This window comes from Alligator mississippiensis, chromosome 3 (genome assembly GCF_030867095.1).
Source record: "Alligator mississippiensis isolate rAllMis1 chromosome 3, rAllMis1, whole genome shotgun sequence".
In the NCBI taxonomy this organism is placed as follows: Eukaryota; Metazoa; Chordata; order Crocodylia; family Alligatoridae; genus Alligator; species Alligator mississippiensis.
In genome coordinates, this window is record NC_081826.1 from 41787919 (window position 1) to 41811054 (window position 23136).

At 42.2% G+C, this 23136-nt stretch overlaps 1 protein-coding gene across 1 annotated transcript in view; it reads right to left on the bottom strand.

The window, feature by feature from the left end:
• SDC2 (syndecan 2) overlaps positions 1-23136 on the bottom strand; it is a 119414-nt gene that overhangs the window by 23027 nt on the left and 73251 nt on the right. Inside the window, exon 2 of the mRNA XM_006273233.4 lies at positions 2210-2321. Coding sequence (XP_006273295.1) covers positions 2210-2321 — 112 coding nt within the window. The remainder of the gene's footprint in view (positions 1-2209; positions 2322-23136) is intronic.

Consider the following 23136-nt stretch of genomic DNA (forward strand, 5'->3'; position numbering starts at 1 on the left):
AAGTGGGAATGCTTGTTTCCCCGGGGACAAGTAGCAGCAGCATACCTTGTGCTGCTGCTACTTGTGCCCAGGGAACAAGTGTGCCATGCACACTCTGGTGCACTGAAGGTTACCCCAGGTGGGGTAAGGGAGGCTGAAGGCAGCTACTCTGCTGGCCTCAGCAGCCTTACCTGGGGCCTGGGGTCCTTGGGGAGCTGCAGCCACAGCGCTCCTGCAGCAGGGAGCCTGGCCAGTGGCTAGGACATGGCTCTGGCCAGCCAGGCTCCTCCAGTTTTGGGCAGCACATGCTGCTGCCATGTGCACTGCCCTGCTTTTTTCTGGTCCCTTCCCCATGCACTGCAAGGTAGCAGTATGGGGAACACCTGAATGCGCGGTGCGTGGTGCTGCAGACAGGTCTGTGGCACCACATACCACACGTCCGTGCTTGTCTGGACATGACCTAGGAGTTCAACTGAATCAGAAATATAACATGTAGGTTTGTTTTAGTCTGAAACCAAGACTCTTTGCCACCTCATCTCTTCCTACCCTACCCCCTCAAAAGTCCTGAACCATATCTCAGCTACAGCTTTAGACAAAGTCCCTTGAACAGAAAAGGAATTGTTCTGAGCCACTGCTTGTTAAGTCTGAGTTCTGTCTATAAAGCTGCAACTAGGAAGAAAACTCACTATGGGATCCATATACCTTACTCTACTAAATGATCCAAATAAAATGGGTCCCCAATACAGATATCCAGGGTATCGTCAAGTGACACAATTCCCACTTGGATAATTGTTCCTTTCCTCATCACTCAATTCATAAAGCTGACACCTACCCAGCTTACAATCTAATGATGCATCACTGCAGACAAGTCACATTAAAAAACACTAGGTTTATTTTCTTTTATCTGTAAATTGATGCGACTACATCAAAGTAAGTTATCAGTTCTATCCAACAAAAACTAGATTCTACAGAAGAGATTAAATGTATATTTAAGAGTATTTATTTGAGTGAGCATCTACAAAAAAATACCCTAAACAAACCCCCCAAAATAAATGAAACCTCAAAACTTTCATAAAGATATTACTAATGTTAGAATTCAAATTTACTGTGGGAAAAGAAAGCCTGTCCAAAAACCTATTTCCAAACTCCAGACACCACTGCCTAAAACTGGAGAGAGAAATACAGGGAAGATCAGTAAAATGTTATAACTGAGGCCACATAAAGGCATTCTACCATTCTCCCAGTAGAAACTATGAGCATACAAGTATTCATTCAATTTTTCTGAGGGGAAACATGCCACTTCCAGGAGAAAGATCTTCCAGGTGTCAATTTGGAAGATCTCCCTTGCAAGACAAAATCTCTCTCAAGTGAACATTTGTACACTCTCCTCCCCTTCAGGGAGGGGAGTGAAGCAGCAGAGCCATGTTCCCTGTTCTTGTGCAGCCTGGAGACTGTCTGACCAGGCGAATGGGTGCAGGTGAGAGGGTAGGGGTGGGGAATATTACTCTGCTGCTCCAGTCTCCTGGACCAGGCCAGAAGGGGACTGAAACAGCAATTCAAAGCCCCCTACCCACTCCCCCAACTGGGGTCCTTGAGTTGAGATGCGGGTGAGGGACTTTGTCACACTGCTCCCTGCCTCCTTCTCCAGCCAGGCACTGCTTGGCTTGAGGAACAGGTTGGAGGCTTTGGTTTGCTGTACCCATCTCCTCCAGAGCAGTGCAGAGGAGAGGGGAAAAGCCACCCTTGGTCCCTGCCTCTACCCCAAACTGGGCATTGCCCCCAGTTTGGGCAAGGCATGAGGAGTTTTTCCCCACTGCTCCACTCCCCCGGTGTAACAGGAGGACTAGAGCATCCACTGCTCCTCCTGCCTTCTCCAGACTGAAATTAAGCTGGTCTGGTGAAGGTGCAGAGAGCAGGGGAGAGGAACCAGCTGCAGGCAGAATCCCCATAGAATTCCTCTCCCAGAAAGATTTCCACAAGTGGAATTTTCTCAGAAATTTCCACCTGTTGAAATGAACATCTGCTCATGGTCTGAGTAGGGAAGTAAAAGCATGAGATCAAAACATAAGGACAATATGTGGAAAGATACAGAGGACTCCACATATACAGAGCCAAATGCCTGAGACTTCCACTGAAGCACTGTTTTCTAGTACAAGGTCTTATTCTTGTACATATGGAATAATACTAAATATCTTTCTCCATATTTTTATTAACTGATAAAATGCCTTACCTGAGCCTGACCCAGAAGAATAATCATCATCATCAATAGGATAGACTCCCGAGGCTTCTTCAACAGAGCTGTTGTCAAGGTAGAGGTCTTTATCAGAGGCCAACTCTGCTTTCTAGAAAATAAATAATGAACCATGAAAAAGAAAGCTATTGGTATAATCCAAAGTCTTGTTTAATTTTATTCCCTCTTCAAAAGCTGACACTGGTATACCAAGCACTGCTTATGGTTAGTTTGTAGAACACACTTCTCTAAGATGCTCTGGACTTTTACAAAAGCCTGCAAAACATTTACAATACCCAAATCACTATAACTTAAAAAAATAACCAAAACCCTGTCCAATCTGCAAAAACTTATCAACTCACCCTCAACCTTATCAAAAGCCTGAAAGAACAAATAGGATTTGCAACACACTTTGCAGGATTACAAGGGTTTTCTGAACCAAGGAAGAAGCAAATTCCAGAATTGGAAATCCCTTCCATCAGATACTAGATATACTGTCAAGTCAGTCTCAATTGCAAAGAAACAACAGAATGAAACAAGAGATCATCACTTGGATACACTGAACAATAATAAAAATAAAATTGAAAAGAAAAAGTTTTACAAATTAAAATCACACAGACAAATTAGTATGACAGTGTTATTGTGGCCAGACATGAAAGTGTGCCTACTGAATTATGCCATGGAACAGCACAAATGTCTCCTGAAGCACAATGTCCCAAAGGTTGGTTCTATCTGAAGAGACCAAAAAGGCACTTCTCTCGGGTTCCATGTTCTATTCCAAGTCTACATAAACTGTTTTCCCCTTCCTCCCAAACTGATCATCCAGGTGAAATGTATTTATTGACAGAACAAAATACTAGCAACTAGCTTTAGGTTGACTGTAAACTTCACAGTTTAAAGCATTTTTATTGTCCTTGCCCAAAGCAACTTGAGCTCCCTCTGATCACTGAGAAGATGTCTGCCATTGCTACCACTTTCATTTCTGTTAAGATATTAAGCATGGGCGACTACTGCCTCCCAAGTCCCAGTGGGGGGAGGCACTTGCCCCCCCAGCAGCCAGTCAGTGACCCCGGGGGGGGGGGGGGGGGGGGGCACCATGGCAGATCACGCTGTTGGCACTTCCACTCTCACCTGTCCCCCCTGCCTGTTCCCTAAGCAGGGAACACTGGCTGTCAGGGAATGCACCAGCACTCTCAGGGGGTGCACATGCAACCCCATGCACCCTCTATGCGTCACTACTGATATTAAGTCACAGAGTTGGCCTATAAACTGGCTGTCATTCACTATTTGCATTACATGCACACTAGATATTATTGAAACACAAACCACTTAGCTTGATGGTTTGCTCTGTAGAAGCAGACATGCAAACTCTTTGAACAGAGGTCTGCAATCACAGACCATATTCATACACTTAGCTCTACCTGGCATTAATTACATAACTCTAGTGCAACTTTTTGTTTAACTTCATGGTGCTATGAGTATACATTACATAGTATGCTGATAGCTGCAGAAAGCTTAAGTCAATGTGAGCACGTTTTTATCCCAATTTTCTCATGCAACATGCAATACTTCTTTCTATTATATTGCCAACTTCACTGCTTGCCATAAATTGATCCAATCTGAATACTGTTAAAATAATGCACTAAGGTAGTGCTCATCCTACCACCACTAATACTTAAGTTCCTTTGCTACTAGATGCCTTAAAGACAAAAACACCAACCGTGCCACCCTACAAAATAAATTCTGTACATTTGAGTTGTGAATATACACAACTGGCTCAGACTGTTCTTGTGTAACAAAGAGATCTCAGTCACATGAAGACAAAAATATCCTATTGGTCAGATTGTGAGAGGAATAAATTCATTTTTAACTTTCAGCAATGCTGTGGCATGAAGTACAAGATCTCTCAACACAGTACAACAAGTAACAACATTCAACTGTGTGAGATGCACAACCATGAATGAGGTAATGTGAAGCAGCCAGCTCTAATGCACTCCACATCATCATGGGGAAAAAACAGCCAGCCTGTCCTGTCTTCCTGTCAGGGACAGCTTAATTGATAACTTGGTTATCCACAGAAAGAAACCAAAAAAGTGCATGAAACCCATCCCTCAGTCTTAAGAGAAAAATAAAAACATATACTACCAGAAAAGTGTTAGCTGTTACTTCAAACTGCTTAAAGGGGAGGAAAAAAGTGTAAACATTAAGTACAATTATCTTTAATTATATTTAAAATATATTTCAAAATGTGTCTGTTGAAATTTCATCACCTGGCAAATATGGCCCATAGAAATATGCTTATTCTCAAAACAGAAAACACTGGGTTTGAGCACAGCACTCAAGAGTGAGAAGAGATTTGGAAAAAATAAGGAACAAACCAAACTTTTGCCAAAAATGTTAATATTAGGAGGAAAAATTGAGGGTTTTTTTTTTTTAAATTAATCCAGTTCCTGATTTTGGCCGAAATCAAAATCCAAACTAGTTGAACTCTGCAGGAAAGGATGTTTGCTGCTGTTTCTAGCATCGCCAGAAGTAAAAGATACTGTAAGTCTAACAAGAAAAGTTATTCTTTTGAAAATTCCTTCTTGGTTTTTTTTTCAAACGGTAAAGATTCAAATGCCAGTTTTTGTAATGCATTCAAATAGTTGAGTGCCTTGCCAAAACAAATCTGTATCTTGACTGTCTTTCCCACCAAACCTTCTAACTACCATAATGCTTCCTAGCTTCTGAGTTATACAATTTTGTCTACCAAAGGTCTGAAGACCAATACAGCTAAAAACAAAAGTTGGTTCAATGAAAGATATTACTCTAAGAAATCTTTATCTCTCATATAATCTCTGGACCATCACAGCTACAGCATCATTCTTACACTAACATGGTATCTGAAAGTACTAAAGAGGGAAGGTGGTTTGGAAACAAGGTGGTGTGGAACAGCAATTTTGACTCCCACTGTATTTTACTCCTCTCATGCCAAGAACACTGTCTAAAGTATATTATTAGTACTTAATACTTTAATATTTAGTATTTGTGGATTAGATTATACACCAGAACAAGAAACATTTCTTAAATATTGATCCTATATCAGCAAAGTAAAAGAAAAACTTGATGTTTGTAACAGTACTGTGTGAAAGATCTAGTGTTCAAGTGAATCCCAAGGACATTTAAGTTGGTTACCAAATCCTATCTAACAAATGGGTCTACAACTTCGTTGAAATGGGAAGCGAGGGTGGGGAAGTATAAGAGAGAAAGAGAAAGAAACTTGTTTCAGCCATTGCTTACTATTCAAACAATTCTTTTATTATAGACCTGGCATTTGGGGACACCAAGATCACAAGCCAAGAGAAGATAGCACCTTGGAAAAGAAAGTTTATTGTATTTAGGTAACTGCAGATACAAATGAATTATAGTTTCCAAAACTGGACTAGCTCTTTGTGAAAAATGGCCTAGATCAAACTATAAATTTGTTTACCACAGCAAACTGATTTACGTAGTTCTATATACTTACAAATTTTATTCATGGTTAGAATAAAAATCACTTTGCTAAACATTTTCAGTAAATTCATTTAGAAGTGTGGAGCCATGAAATACAATTAGTGAAATTATAACCAATTCATAAAAGGTAAATTACTTTTTCCAGCGGCAGATGCGCCTCCAATGTTTCTTGTGATCCAACGGAATATCAAACATAGAAGCAGCAGTCTCACAATTTCATGTAAAGATGCCCTTTGTCTGGAAATTTGGATGGATATATTGGTAGTCCTTTAAAAAAAGTTTGGCCTTATTTCTAACTATATCTCTGTTTAATATTAGAACCAATGGGCCTAATGAAGTACAAAATTAATGGTATTATTTTCAGATATATTAAAACAGCAGAGGTTCCAAGCAAGGACGTCTTGTCAGCCTTTTCATCTAGCCCTGAAGCAAAAAAAAGCTCATTACCTCCTGACAGAGATTGCATTTCCATCCATCAATTATTATCCCACTTACGTTTTTATTCCAAGAATATAATACTGCAAAATCCTGTGACCTAAATATTTCACATGCTACAAGCCAATGATCATTGGAGTCCTCTCTGGTTATTGAATAAATATAAACTTATTGGGTGTACTGTAGATTAGCACCCATTAAGTGCCAGATAACAGGTATTTACATCTCAAATGCGTGCTGAATTTGTAAATCTGAAATCTATTAATTCATTACAAATCATAAAAAAAATATAATTATTTTACTGAAAACAAATAATGTAAAATTTGTAATAAAAACCTCCCCATTGTCAGTGACACAAAGCAAAAAGGCAAAAGCAGATTTTTATCGATCACTGTTCCTCTTATAGAATCAGCATTTACCCAAATTAGGGTTCTGACAATTTGGACCGGGGGGGGGAAAGAAGTCACTTCTGACTTGTACAAATAATCACCCTCACTTCTAAAGCAATGTTGTTGCAGGCAGTTTTCCCAATTCTCAAAAACAGGCAAAGGCTCCATTTGATCACTAGTGTCTTACACTAATAGATTTTCTTGGCTACACCCAAACAGCATGAACTTCTTTGGAATGGGTGTGGGAAAGCAAAGGAAGGATGGGATGGAATTAATGCTGTGTAGCGTACATTGAAAGTTCCTTTGGACTTTGACTGGGGTGGCAATGAGTAATCATGACAGATGGAGGAAAGCATTTTTATTACTTACAGATGCACTCAAATTTCCATTTTCTGCCTTTTTTGGTATATGTATGGGATACAGAACTTGAAGTTTCTGACCATGTTATTAATGATATAGTGCCTCTCCTTTTCCCACACTGAACTCCTTTATATACTTTTAGAATGCATACGGCTAGGATTAAAAATAGATTTAATGTTATGTTATATGAATCTCTACATGAGTAAACTTGATTAAAATGCAGGTATTTAATATGAATGTTTATCATAACTGTTTAACTATGTATAACTCAAAGAAAGGATAACAAACCTTAGGCCATCTAGGTCTGTCCTGTTGTACATGTGTGCGCATAACAATTGGGTTTTTAAAAAATTATTAAAATTCATTTAACTTTATTTTGTTGTACTTGGGGAAAAAAACTCCATTTGCATACTTTATTTACTTAACTTTTCCCCTTAAAATTAACTGTTGAAAATTGGGGTGTATATCTCATGAAGGAAGCTGATTCTGAACAGTTTGGTTAAAAGGGAAAAAGTCTTTGTTTCTTCATTCTGCCTTCCCAAAACCAAGTATGTGTCTTATGTGGGGACATGTGGTATGCAGATAAGTAGGGTATTGGAGGGCCCACAACAGTAGAACTTCCAGAAGGGCTGAAAAGGTCCTGGCAACAAGATATTGTGGACAAGCAAACTACTTTCCTTCTGAGGTTGAAGAGAAGAATCGGGGGCATGACCAAAGTGTAGCAAGCCTAAAACTTCATTAAGAAAATACTGCTGACCTCAGAGTTTATGTGTGACTTGTTAACCCTCTGCCCAATTTCCAGACACACCTTCCATGTGACAGAGAAATCAGTTCCATGGCCAGACTATCAATCAAACCCTTTAAGAGTTCACTCCTCTTTTGAACCACGATTTTAACAAGTGATCATAGGGAACAGAATTATTCCCCACCCCTTTTCTGCTATATTTGTCAGGGTGTTAAAGCCTTCCCAGAGGCACTGGGTGTTGGCTACAGCCAAGGCTGGAGCCCTTGACTGGGGTGTGGTAGGATTTAAACTCAGAGGTTCCTGGCTAAAGGGTCTTTTCCCTCTGTTCAGGGTCAGACTAATCACCATATCTGAGATCAATAAGGAATTTTACCCCATAGTCAGATTGGTATGGACTGTGGGGGATTTTGCATTCTTCAGTAGCATGGGGTGTGGCTCTCTACCCAGAACCTCTTGAGAGTATATTCACAATATTTTATACAAGCAGGATATTGGCTGCTTTGATTCCCCTGCTTCACCAGTGGCAGGTTAGGGTGATAAGGTCTATGTTGTGTTAGGATTGACAGTAGACTTAAGTAGAGTTTAGATACTGGTCTATGTGGGATGGTTTAGATAGGGATGATTCTGACTCAGGAAAAGGGGTGACTAAATGACCTCTGGAGGTCCTTTCCAGACCTGCTTCTCTATGATAAGATTAGATTTCTGTCTGGAAAAAAAAGCATTTCCCAAGAGAGACATGCAATCTAAAGGGGCTGCTCCCTGACTTTGTACTGCCCTGAATTTCCCATGAGAGGCTTCTGCTGGCTCTAGAGCAACAAGCTGATCTTGCATTTTAGAGGAACTTCCCTGAATGACTTGCATGGCTCAGTCCATACCCAATGATTAGCTGCAAGCAACATTTACTCAAGGGAAGGGAGAAAAAAGCTTTGCTTACAAGTCTTAGTTATGTGAAGAATGGTACTTTGATATAAATACATGATTTTGAACCATGAATATGCATTATAAAGTGCTCTTCTTAAAAATAAGATTTTATTTTGATTACAGCAGTCTTTATTTCTTGGACCATTGGTAGGAAAGATAATTGAAAAGGGAATGATCCTCACAGGTCAATCATGGCTACATCCTACAAATTTGTTTGTTCAATCCTACTGGAACCTAAAACATTGACAGAGTATGAGCTCTTCAAGGCAGGGGTGAAAGTTGCTAAGTTCAATAGATTCTGATGGTAAAAGAGAACATCCTTTGGGTTTTTACTGCAAACTAAGCATGTTAACAATTAATAAAATAAATGCAGTCTCTAAACATGCCATTTTGAAGACATTCCTTTTTTATATTGTTTGTGTTCTCTACATAATTCTAACAGCTAATGCCTGCAATAAGACTGCTCTAATCCAGCAGTCTAGATTTTTTTTTAATCACAAATATTCTTTTCTTTACAGTGGGCCAAATATTTGACCTTTACATGTCTTATAGAAACAGATGCGGCAGTGGTGAGGCCACATCTGGAGTACTGTGTTCAGTTTTGCATCCCCACCGCCTACACACACAGGCTACTAAAATGATGTAGACAAATTAGGAAGACTCCAATGGATGGCAACAAAAATGGTTAGGGGGATTGGGCACATGACTTTTAAGGAGAGGTTGAGGGAGCTGGGCTTATTTAGTCTGCAGAAGAGAAGACAGAGGGGATTTAATAGCAGCCTTCAACTATCTGAATGGTGATTCCAAAGAGAATGGAACTAGACTGTTCTCACTGGTGAGAGATGAGAAAACAAGGAGCAATGGGCTCACATTGCAACAAGGGAAGTTTAGGTTAGATATTAAGAAAAGTTTTCTCACTGGGAGTGTAGTAAAGCACTGGAACAGGTTACTGAAGGAGGTTATGGAATCTCTATCCTTGGAGATTTATAAGAACCAGCTAGACAAAGCCTTGGCTGAGATGATATAGTTGGGGCTGGTCCTGCTTTGAGCAGGGGGATGAACTAGTTGACTTCCTCAGGTCCCTTCCAACCCTAATTTTCTATGATTCTATTAAATCCACCACATTATACAGAAGCATACAGCTGCTCTTACTGTACCCCTGAGTAATATTTGCTGTAGCTGGCAGCAGAGGTGTACTGCTACCCAGCACGTCCACAGGTGGCAAATAGAGAAATGATCTTCAGGGAAGGTTAGCTGCAGAATAAACAAGGGTAGTCCTAACAAATAAGTAGTCATGGACCAAGCAGTTGTAGCACCACCAGGATGTTATGGGGACAGCAGATGGCAAATCTTTCCCTCCTGAAAAGCCACAAAAGCTTTTGATAGTTCTGTGATATGGCAAGTACAGGTCACCACTATAATAAACCTGCCCAGCCCCCAGCCATGGGTCTACAAGTCCTCAACAGCAGAGCGGGTGGAAGATGTTAGAATCTCAATGGATGCAAAGGGAGATGAAGGCTACAGAAGAATGAGATCTCCAATTGTCTTGGCCTCCTTGCCATTGGATTACGGTCCTGTTTGGTCACAAACTGTGCAGCAGCTTCTCCATAATAAAAGAAATCATGCACAGATGTCTTCCATGAAAACAAGTTTTCCAGCAATTCTTCAAGACCTTTGGCAACCAGCTGATGATGGGAGCAGAACTGTGAGGTCTGAAGCTCCTAGTCATGAACTGGCATGAAGGCAGCAGTAACAAGAAGGTTATCTAGCACTTGGAGAAGGCAGGAGTGTGATGCGGCAGTTGTAACTGCAAATAAGCAGCCCTATTCAGGGTTCCACCTGTTCACCCTGTCTACCTTCTTCCTTACTTCATAAAAAACTTCATAAAAAATATTGCTAATCTAACCTAACCACACCAGTGAGATCACCTTTGCTGCGGAAGAATTCAAGAAAGATGCACAATCAATTTAGGACCTGGAACATCAGGACCCTCACAGACCATCCTAATAGTGAAGGTCAGAGTAGAGTGCTGCACCACAATCGTGGCTTGAGAACTTGGGTGACAACACCAATATTGTTGCACTAAGTAAGACCTGGTGAGTGGGAAAGGGGCAACTCAAAGAGCAAGGAGATGGCTACACCTTCTTCTGGAAGGGTAAACAGAAAGGCAAACCCTGACTTCATGCAGTTTTGCCATCAAGAATGAACTCATAAACCAACTCAACAAGTTCCTTATTAAAATTAATGAGCACTTCATGACTCTCCATCTTAAACTGGCAGGGAGCCAATACACCACTGTCATTAGTGCACATGCCCTAAATCTTGACACTGCCGATGAATCCAAAGGAGGAATACTATGTCAATCTTGACCAAGTCCTCTGACGTTCTAGAGGGAGAAACTCATTCTTCTCAGTGATTTCAATTCCAAAGTTGGAAGGGACTCAAACCTCTGGAACAGAATCATCAGCAAGGAAGGAGTAAGAAAAGTCAATTCCAGCAGCATCCTCCTCTCGACCAAATGCACGGAACGTGGACTTACTATCGCCAACACCCTATTGTGCTACATAAAGAGGCAACAAGACATCATGGCAACACCCATGATCTGAGCACTGGCACCGGATTCATAGATTTAGAGACATTAGGGCTGGAAGGGACCTTGAAGATCATCAAGTCCAGCCCCCTGCCCCAGGGGCAGGAAGTCAGCTAGGGTCAAAGGATCCCAGCAAGATAAACATCCAAATCTTTCTTGAAAAAGTCGAGAGTAGCTGCCTGCACCACTTCTGGAGGAAGTCTATTCCAGGCCTTGGGGGCTTGGACAGTAACAAAGTTTTTCCTTATGTCCAGCCTAAAAGGGTCACAGAGCAGTTTATGACCCTTGGTCCTTGTTATCCCTTGGGGCGCTCTGGCAAATAAAACGTTCCCCCAGATCCTGAGGCACACCCCTTACGTACTTATAGGCAGCCACCAGGTCCCCCCGAGCCTGCGCTTTTCCAGACTGAAGAGTCCCATGGCTCTCAGCCTCTCATCATGCGGCCTGTTTTCCTGCCCTCTGATCATGCACATGGCTCTCCTCTGGACTCAAGCTTCTCTACATTGTGGAGCCCAGAATTGGATGCAGTACTCCAGCTGTGGCCCCACCAAGGCCGACTACAGTGGGAGGATGACATCCTAGGATTTACTTGAAAAGCATCTACGGATGCAACCCAGAGTTTTGTTTGCTTTACCAGCTGCAACATCACATTGGTGGCTCATGTTCATCTTGTGGTCAGTCATGACCCCCAAGTCTCTTTCAGCAGTGGTGCTAGCAAGCATAGCACTACTGAGCCTATAAGTGTGCTGTGGGTTCTTTTCCTGCCTCCTCCCTCGCCCCCCGAGATAGAGTACCTTGCATTTTTTGGTACTGAACGTCATCAGCTTTATATCCACCCGCTTACTAAGCTTATCCAAGTCAGCCTGGATGACTAGCCTGTCCTCAGGTGTGGATGCTATGTCCCAAAGTTTAGTGTCATTGACAAACTTGGCCAGTGCGCTTCTGACACCAATGTCCACATCATTGATAAAGATGCTGAAGAGAACCGGGCCAAGAACAGAGCCTTGGGGGGCACAACTGGTCATGGAGTGCCATAATGATTTGCATCCATCAACTACTACTCTCTGGGTCTGACCTCGGACCCAATTTCCCGGCCATTGAACTGTGATGTAGCCAAGGCCACATTTGGCCAATTTTTGCATAAAGAGATCATGGGACACCAGATCAAAGGCTTTTTTAAAGTTCAGATATATGATGTCAATCTCTTCTCAACTGTCCAGGTGATATGTCATTTGGTCATAGAAGGAGAAGAGATTGGTCAAGCAAGACCTACCCACAACAAACTCATGCTGGCTGTCCCTCAGGATGTTGCCAACAGCCAGCTTATCAAGAAGGGTTTCTTTGACAGTTTTCTCCAGAATCTTACTGGGAATTGAGGTCAAGCTGATTGGTATGTAATCCCCGGGATCTATTTTCCAGCCTTTCTTGAAGATGGGTACCACATGGGCCTTCTTCCAATCTTCAGGTACTTCAACTGAGTGCCATGAATTTTTTAATATTTTTGCCAATGGCTGGGCTATGACAGCTGCCAGCTCCTTGAGTACTCTAGGGTGTAATCTGTCAGGACCAGCTGACTTGAAGATGTCCAGCCTCTCAAGGTGTCCTTTACAAGGTCTGCACCAATTCTGGGTATAGATACACCCTCACCCTGGTCGTCTCATGTCATGCTAGGCAGGGCAATCTGTTTGGACTGATGAAAATGGGTACTTTGCATCAGTTTAAGCAGGTTGGCTTTTTCCTGGGTGTTGGTTATCAGTTATCATATTTGGTTGAGCAGGGGTCCAATGTTACCCTTGTCCTTTTTCAGATATGTAGGGAGTCAGCAAAAAAGCTTTTTATTATCCTTGATACGTGAAGCCTGACGGAGTTCAGTTACAGCTTTGGCTTTCCTGGTCTGCTCCCTGCAGGCACGAATCAGTGCTGAATACTCCTCCTTGGTGGTTATTCCTGCCTTCCATCCTTTATAAGTCTCTCTTTGGAGGTGTAGGAGGTCCTAACATTCCCTGCTGAGTCAAGGGGATTGCTGCGCCTTTTTGCTACCCTTCCTCAGTGACGGGATGGACAACGCTTTTGCTGTCAGGATTGCTCCCTTGAGAAGCAACCACTCCTCTTCCTGTCGAGTCCTGATCCCTTAGGGCCTTGACATTGAGCCTCCTGAGCTTGTCGAAGACAGCTTTCCTAAAGTCAAGGACTTCTCCATTGCTGACTGACTAGCCAGCTTTGCAATGGATAGTAAAGGTGATCACCTCGTGGTCACTATCACCCAGCTTTCCATCGATTCATAGGTCACTGACCAGATCATCCCCTTTGGCCAGTACCAGGTCCAGAAATGCTCATCAGGTCTCCTCTATCCTTAGGTCTCAAGGGGGTTGGTCCCCAAGTGCTTGGGCCCTAGATCCAGGAGACCTGATCAAGGACAGGAGAGCCATCAATGCCCACTGAAAAGACCATTCTGAAGACCTTCTCAATAGAGGCACTGTTGTTGAGAGATCTTAACTCCCCCCTGCAACACCCAGTCAGAGATGATCTCAGAATCCCTCCAACCTGAGGGCTGGATGAGCTGAGGAAAGCCATCAAGCCAATGAAGAACAACAAGGCATCTGGAGTGGATGGAATCCTTGCAGAAATCTTCAAGCAGGCAGGAAAGGAGCTCACATCACAGCTCCTGCCCTCATCTTAAGGATTTGGAATGAGGAAGAAATCCCAGATGATGACCTCAGGCATGACATGATTGTGGCAACCTTCAAGAAAGGAGAGAAGTCCAGCCATGGAAGTTACAGAGGGATTGCCTTGCTATCCACCATAGGAAAGATCACAGCAAGAACCCTCCTGAACCGTCTCCTACCACTTGCTGAAGAGGTCCTCCCAGAATCTCCGTGTGGGTTTAGGGCATCAAGAGGCACAACTGACATGATTTTCACAGCTTGCCAGCAGCATAAAAAACGCTGGGAACAACATAAACCTCTCTACATGGCCTTCTTTAACTTCACAAAAGCCTTTGAGACTGTCAACTGAGAAGCACTGTGGAGGATCCTTCTGAAGTGCAGATGCCCACCAAAATTCAATCACTATTCTTCATCTGCTTCATGATGGTATGCAAGCAGTGGTTCTCAGTGATGGATGTCTCACAGATCCCTTTAAAGTTAAGACAAGAGTTAAACAAGGCTGCATCATTGTTCCAGCACTCTTCTCAATATTCCTTACCATGATGCTACATCTGACCACCAACAAGCTTCCAGTTAGAATGGAGCTAAACTACAAAATAGATAGTAAACTGTTTAATCTCAGCTGACTCTGAGCCAAAGCCAAGACTATCCCAACCTCAATAAATTGAGCTCTAGTATACTGATGATGCTGTAGTATGTGCTCACGTGTAACCATCTCCTTGCTCTTTGAGGTGGACTTTCAGGCAATCATGAACTTCTTTACTGAGGCATACAAGAAAATGGGACTGACACGTAACATTCAGAAGACTAAAGGTCCTCCATTAACAAGCTCTTCATTAGCAGTCTCCACCTCCAGTAATTCAGCTTCAAAGTGAGACTCTAGAGAACACTGAGTATTTCCCATGCCTCAGAAGCCATCTCTCACGGAAAGCTGACATCAATGAACATATCCGAAATCATCTCAAATGTACAACTTTCGGACACCTGAAGATACAAGTGTTCAAAGATCACAACATGCGATCCAAAACCAAGCTCATGGTTTATCAAGCAGTCGTGATTCCCTCTTTACTGTCCAGAGTGGAGACATGGACAATGTAGAGGAGACACCTCAAGCCATTGGAGAAATACCATCAACACTGCCTGCAGAATATCCTTTAAATCCAGTGGGAAGATAGATGTGCCAATGCCAGTGTCCTATTGCAAGCAAACACTGCAAGCTGATCACCCAACATCAACTTCATTGGGCCAGCCACACCATCTGGATGTCCAACTCCAGACACCTGAAACCAGTTCTATTCTCTGAGCTCATGCCAGGTGTACACTCAATAGAAGGGCAAAGAAAGTACTTCAAGGACATCCTTAAAGCCAACTTGAAAAAATGCAGCATCAACATCAACTCATGGGGGACTATCACCCAGGATTGGCCCAAATGGAGGAAGAGTCTGCTGCAAGTAGCTCAGTACTTTGAAACCTTACAGTGACAACAGGAGATGGAAAAGTGAGAGTGCCAGAAACAGCATGTCACAGACCAAATCAAGAAACCTGAGCTACCCACCCTATGAGGAAACACGTGCCTGAGCTGCAGCAGAGTCCATCAATCCTGGACCGACCTCATCAGGCATCTTCACACCCACAGATAAAACAAATCATGGAAGATAATCATCCTCAACTTCAAGGGACTGCCAAAGAATATTTGCTGTAGATACTATCCACCAGTCTTACCTAATCAATGCATAATAACTTAAGTATTCTGTAAACTTCCTTGATTTTTCAGTGCTGATTACTTATCTTTGGACAACATGTGAAACATTTTCTTGTGAGAAAAGCTGCTTATACTGCATCTATTAGACTGCCGCTCAGTTTTACAACAGGATGAAACAAACTAACCACCTTATTTAAAAAGGTCCTTAAAAACACTGGAGAATATTTATATCTCTTCTTATGTAAGTGTCAAACAGTAAGTCAGCATTTGTATGTCCATAAGTACTACAACTGGAATTTTGCTATTTGCCTATGGCAATGAGAGCAGAGCCTCAGCATTGAAAACAAGTGTTGGGACTGAAGCCTTGTTTGGCTATAGTGCAGAGTTACTATAATGTCTAGAGTACATGCCAGAAAAATTATTATGCTCCTTGTATCTAATTGTAGAACTTCCTGATGCTGCACAAAACTATAGCTTCCAGTCCCAAATCTTTCAGTGTACATAAAGAAACACACTGTCTGAGAAAATAAATCATAACTCAAAATAAACAGAATTACTGAAAACTGGTTGCGCTGCAGATGATAAAGGAAAGATCTTTAAAGATACATCAGCCTGCCAGAAGTATAAGGGTTGGATTATCTCTCTAAATCCTCCATGAAGAATCACAAGACACTCAGTAAACTGGTACCCTTCTTAGTATTTAAAGAAACAAAATACACCCACAACAGGTAGAGTTGACCGAGAGCAGATTCAGGCTAGACATCAGGAAGCACTACTTCACGGTCAGGGCAGCTAGAATCTAGAACCAACTTCCAGGGGAAGTGATGCTTGCTTCTACCCTGGGGGTCTTCAAAAGGAGGCTAGATAATCACCTAGCCGGGGTCATTTGACCCCAGCATTGTTTCCTGCCCATGGCAGGGGGTCGGACATGATCTGCTCAGGTCTCTTCCGACCCTCCCAACTATGAAACTATGTACATTTGATTACAGCAAAACTCATTAAAAGGGCCGATACCAATAGCCAATTTTTAAGGAGACATACCAGCCAATACTGATTTGATTTCCAATAGAGCTGCATGCAGTTGGCAAGTCTGTTGTGGTAAAGGGTGAGGGGAGAGGGAAGGGGAGTAGGGGGGCAGATCAATGCCCCCCACGGTGAGGGAAGGAGTGGGGTGGGGCTAGGGTAGGCACTCCCTAGCCGTGGTGAGGCAGGCACGGGACAGAGCTGCAGCTTGTCTGGGGGACATGGGGAAGAAGTGGGGGTGGCTCAAACTGCTGCTCATCTGGAAGGGCACCGGGGGGAGGGGAGGAGGGAGCATGCGCCCCCGGATCTGTGCCAGGCAGGCTGCAATGCTGTGCTCGGGGTGGACAGTGGTAGCACTGGGAGGGTGGCTTTTTATTTGGGGGAGGGTTGCAACCACCCTAAATTTCACTATAGCCCCCCTGTAGCTCCCTCCCAGCGCAGCTGCAGCCTGCCCAGAGCGCAGCACAGCATGGCCCCTAGCCCCAGCCCACACACAGCTGCAACCAGCCCACTTCCTTTATATAGGTTCATAAGAGTTCAATGGCAAGGCTTTGGCCTACTCTGGAGGCAGAATTAGATCTAAACTAAGCACAAAGTTGGTCCTCTCTAATCACTCTGGCCTGTCTGAGGTAACTTAAAGCTATTGTCCCTCAAATTAGCTTGTATCTAGTCAGTTTGATTTCTTGTGCATCTGCTAAAGGCAAACAGACAATATCTCACCTGATTAGCGTGACCCCTTATTCTAAAACTAACATGCCAAAGGTGTGTGCCATACTACAGGATCTTCCCATTAGAAATGTAGGGTTGGAGGTAGAGAGAAGTTTTTCTATTTGTCTGCACATTTCCCAACAGTAGAATCTATCAGCATTGTGACTCCAACCAGAAAATCTTCTAATGGAGAGAGTTGTTCCATTTCCTGTATCTCCTGCTCTCATGGTCTGATGACCTGCCCTTCATGACAGTTCTTCTGTAGGTTCTTTTCTAAATATTGCTGAAATCTAGGGAGCTGCCTAATGTTTGGAGAATTTGAACAGCTACAGAATATCCTGCCTGGTCTCTGTACCTAACCTGGTACTTGCATGTGTAAGGCAGTTTTACACAACTACAAACTGGGCTGAGGCCCTGTAGATGGGTATAAGCTTGTGTTACAAAAGGTTCAGGAGGTCTCCATGGACATATTCAGTTACATGGAATTTCCAGAAGCCTTCCCATTCCTCTGGGCTTGTCTGTCATTAGCACGTCCCTCCAGGTGCTTCTCTACCTCAATGAAGAAGAACAAGCAGGGATTCTCTAGGAAGAGCTTCAGGTTTAATCACGCAATTAAACAAAAATTCTTGTTAAGATTAAGCCCAAAAAAGGGCTTAATCTATCTGTCTGTCTATCCCTAATGCTCTTGGAGCACTCCGATTGGTTAGTGAAACAACCAATGAGAGTGCAGAGCATCGCCATGATGGCAGGGATGGAAGGGATGTAGGGCTCTGTCCCTACTGTCATGGGGTGCTCCACTGCCTTCGAGGAGTGTGTGTGTGTGTGTGTGTGGGGGGGGGGGGGGGGAGAGAATGAGGCCAGTGGTGCTGGAGGTGGCAGCAGCAGCGTGAGGTGCTGGCGGAGGGGGACGGAGGGGCAAGCTTCCCCCTGCCCCCGCTCCTCGGAGGCAGAGGCGGCACGGGGTGGTGGGTGGCAGCATTCCATCCCCACCCACCCTCCCGCCATTCTTGATGGGCACTTCGCTAGTAATATTAATAATAATACCCATCAGATTGGAATATTCAGGATATCCATTTTTTTAAACAGTTAGAAAGTTTTGAATGTTCTTCAGGAAAAATCTTGAAAAGCCTGCATACAGCTAGGAGAGACTAGGTTAAATTGGTTGGCTCTTTTGGAGGCGTGTGTAGGTATTCATGTTTTGTTCAAGACAGCTAGGCTTGATTTTGTCCATAGATCAGTGGACCTTTCTAACCAAATCATTACTTAATTCATCCCAAAACAATAAAATTACCCATGACTGCTACAAGGATAACACTATTTGATTTATTAATTGAAATAAATCACTTTTTTTGTTGCTGATGTTAGATCTGTGGTTGCATATTTTTTCATTCTACTAGTAACTTTGGAACTTACAGAAATTATTTTGATCTCATACAGAGCCTACACTTGAGTATTAAACCTGAAATTTTGTCTCTCTCACCTTGAAAAGTCCAAGCCTGCTTTGTAGTCAATAGAACTATTATAGCTTCCAATGTAAAAACAAAGATTTAAATATTGTTTCCCCAATAATCTTAGAATTAAACATTCAAAACCCTTGCAGCACTTTCATACAAAGGCATCTATCAGGGTTGAGAAAAAGTTCATTTTTCAATGAGGAACATGAACAGTCAGATTTTAAGAAGCTAGAACAAGGAAACTACTTTAGATAATCTAAATATGTGATTCAGTTTTCAAAGTGTTACTCTAGCTTGAATTTTTAAAAGGCAAGTTTCATGCCAAGCTCCATCAGCTGCCAGCCACCCAGACAACAATATGCGTCACAGATTGATTTACCTCAATTAGCATAGCAATTTTCTGCACATTTTCCAAAAAGCACTGATCAACTTCGCCCAAAAATAGAACAAAACTCACCATGCAAATCCTTGTCACAGCTCAGAAATGCTAATCAGTTTTTAAAATGTACATCAGTCCATGTGCAGACAGGTTAAATTGAAGGCACAGGCACGACCTAGACACTAATTTAATCCCTTTTAAAGTGCTGAATGAAGATGTTAACATATCTTTATATCAACAAGACACCCATTTGAGACCAGTGAGGGGTGTGGCAATTTTCTATATATATAGTTTGGAAATGCACATACCTTTCTTCCCCTAATGCTATGAATCAAATGTGCACCAGTTTTTCCACACTTCCTGCCCTCCTTAAGCTTTAATGACCCCCTTCATATAATTCAGGAGAACTAAACACTTATATTTTCCTTCCTACTCTGGAGAATGTAGCTGAATAAAGCTGCCAAGGTAACCTCTTTGGCATGCATGCCAATAACTCCTCACCTAATAGCCTTTCCTCTGCCTCACTGCCCTGGCCCACTTACGATTACTACAATCCCTTGAGTGGTCAAATTGTAGGGCAGCCCCATGGAAACCTATTTGGGACTGTTCAAGCTCATACCAAAGAATGATGTTTTTAATACAGATTGTTCTTTTTAAAACCTTACAAAAGCAGCTGTAATCAATTGTAGCGGGAACACTGCAAAAATCCACCAGTCTCATAGCCCCGTATTGATTCTTTTCCATTTTGTGGATTTCAAGAAAATAACCCCTTGCTAAGAACCCAGAATCAATTTTCCAGGCTCTGCTAATATGAAACAATTTAAATTAAAAAAATATATTTTTGCAGATAACTAAAAACCCACGTATAAACTACAAAAATCTTATCAGTTACATCTATTAACAACAATAAGGAAAAAGGTAAATAAAACCCAATATAGCTGAATGTTTTTACTAATTACTAGATACCAACTACATCTTAGTGGTCATTGTAAACACTGAGTATATTGATATTAGTTTGTCAAAGGGTATTGCAGCCCTTCAACCTATTTGCAGAATTAGACTTGCTGTGCACTGCGGGAGAAAAATCTCCCAGCCCCCAAGTTGCTTACTAATCATGAAAAAAAAATTCCACAGCTAAAATTATTCAATTCTATTTTCTTAAATTTCAGTGTGCATTAGTTATAGGTTGAAGAAAAATTCTGTCAGAATGCAAATACAGTTTTCCTTAATTAACCAGGCTAAATCTTAGAATGTCAATGGTTATCTCATCTAGATTATTAGTTTGTCTCCAGGGTTGAACAAGTCTGTGTACCTTCTTACTCAAAGAAAGGAGAATTTCAGGCAAGCATATAATAGATCTAAGGCTCTTGGCATGTCTGCATCATGCCAAGAGCCTTAGATCTATTATAACAGGATTTTTATAGCAAAGTGCCTCTAAAGTGAGAAAAATGTTTGTTTTTTTTAAAGGAAAACATCAAGAGAAGGTAATGTATGCTTCCTGCTTTATCTTCTAAATGTTTCAGCCCCACAGATTTTTGCAGACTAGGCATCAGTTAAAGATGGGCAATTAATTAGAATTAATTGTTTAAATAACCTTAGAATTGTTTAAATAACCAGACTAATAGCCATATATGAGCACCTCATCAATTGCTTAAAATGAAGCATGACATCTCTGATCCCAAATGGTCAAGAGTCCTACAACCCAGACTTAGGAAATCAATACTACAACAATCATGAGGAGTCTTTGTTTGATTAAAGGACCTGTCTTGAACTTGTCTGGTATTGGATGAAGGATTGATATTTACAGCAGTGGAATATCCTCCTCTGCAAGTCAGGGACAATGGAGTCCAATGTTTTTAAATAGAGCTGAGAATCTTCAGCCATAAAGAAAAATGGCAGCCATGGTGCTTTCCTTCTACCATGTTCAGCATGACCCTGGGGAACAGAAAAGTTGGGAAAGCAAACAGAAGAGATCATGCAGGAGATCACTTTGCAACCCAGTTCCTAACGCACACAGGAGAAACAGCGTGCTTCGTTACTGGTTCCAAATTCAAATAGGAAACGGACTCATACAGTAAGCCTACAATGAGTGAAGTTGTTAGGATAGTTCTGCCTGAAGAATCCGGTAGACCATAGTTTCTCAATCTGTGTAATTGATTACTCAACCTTGTACCCCTGGGGGTATGCAAGACACAGGCAGGGAGTATGTGGGTACCCCAACACTTTCTCTCACATGCCCTCTTTTCCTCACTTTCTCTCTCGCCATCTCTTCCTCTCAAAACTATGGCAAAAAATTTGGTGGGCCGCACACCGCGCGGTGCTTTAAATTCCTTGGTAATAATTTGGCGTGCCACACTTTGCGCTCCACGGGGTTCAGCCCTCCTAGCTTTGGCCAACATCACCTTTAGGTACTTACTTGAGTTGTGCACTCCTGGTGTAAATGGTGGCAACCCTACCCATACCAGATGTCTGTCATATCACGGCCTTATATACACAGCCCTTCTTCCAACATATCGTACACATTAGTCTGTAAATATAAAATCCCCTGGAAAATTGAGTGCTGGGGTACTTAAAGTTTTCAGAAGTTAGGGGGTACTTGCTACTTAAAAGGTTGAGAAACACCGCTGTAGACCAGTGATTTTCAACTCATGGTTCACAAACCCCTGGGGATCTGTAGAGCACATCAAGGGGGTCTGCAATAGGTGGCTGTAAAGATGGCAGCCCTGCCCACAGAAGAAGCACTGTTGGTGCTGCTGCTGCTCCAACTTCCCTGCTGACCAGAGGCAACCCAAGCACCAGTAGCAGGCAGTACAGCACGAGCAGGCAAAACATGGCTGGGAAGCCCTATGTCATCCTGCTGCTGCCACTTCCTGTGGGACCCAGTGATGCTGTAGCCCCACAGCCTCTCTGCTCACCCAGTGATATCAGTCTACAAACTGGAACAGGGATGTATGACAGACAGAGAGCACATACCAGTTTGGATGAAATTTCTATTGGGAAAATTGGCAGTGTCTTGAGGCATTTATGGAAAGCTTTATTTGGAACAATACGAACTGTACATATTTATACTGGAAAGTAAGGTCCCTGTTGGGAGGCCACTAGGGAAAGTCTGGTGGGGTATAAGGACTAGCTCAGTCTGCATTCCAAATTTTCATCTTCACAGCACGTGTAATACATCTAAAAGCATGAGGGTTTGATGCGGCAATATGGGAGAATCCCTGGGTGAATGGTTGCCTGTGTATGCAAGAGACTGTACCTGATGGCTTTCATCAAGATGTGTCAACTCTGGGTTTCTTAAGTAAGAGAAAACCACATTTGACACATTCAAAACCCTTCACAGCTTTTTGGCTGAAAATGAGTTGATACAGGACAGTGAGTGATGTGAATAGTGAAACTAAGGAACACTTTCTGGCACTCAAAATCTCAGTTTTGCCAGTGCTTTCCTGAAATTTGCAACAAAAATGAATGGACACATAAACCCTTTGTAGCTGACTACTACTCTAGGTCCTGTTTAACAGCTAAAGAAGAAGAGCAGTTACTTGAGTTATGCTGTGACAGGGGACTAAAACTTGAATTCAGGCAGAATCTCTTGTCCAATTCTGGTTAAAAATTAAAAAAAAAAAAGACTACCCTGATCTGACAGATAAGGCCATTAAAGTCTTGATGCTGTTCACTACCACATACTTACGTGAAAGTGGGTTTTCAGCCTCAGTAGCAATAAAAACAAAATCCTTAAACAAATGGGACGTTGAAAGAGATCTAAGACCGAAACTGTCATGTATCCTGCCAAACTTTAATGTGCTTTCTGCCAAGAAGCAAGCTCAATTATCTCATTAGAACTACCAACAAAATGGTGAGTTCACAAAATTGTATTACTGTTGATATTTTTATTTTAACAAAACAATTTTTCAGTAATTGTCTACTTACATTTGCTATATACACACACACAATAGATTTCCAAAGGGGTCTGCTTTTCCATTCAAAATTTTTTAGGGACCCGCAAATAAAAAAAGGGTGAAAACCACTGCTGTAGACTGGAGTAGGCTCCAAGATCACCATGGAA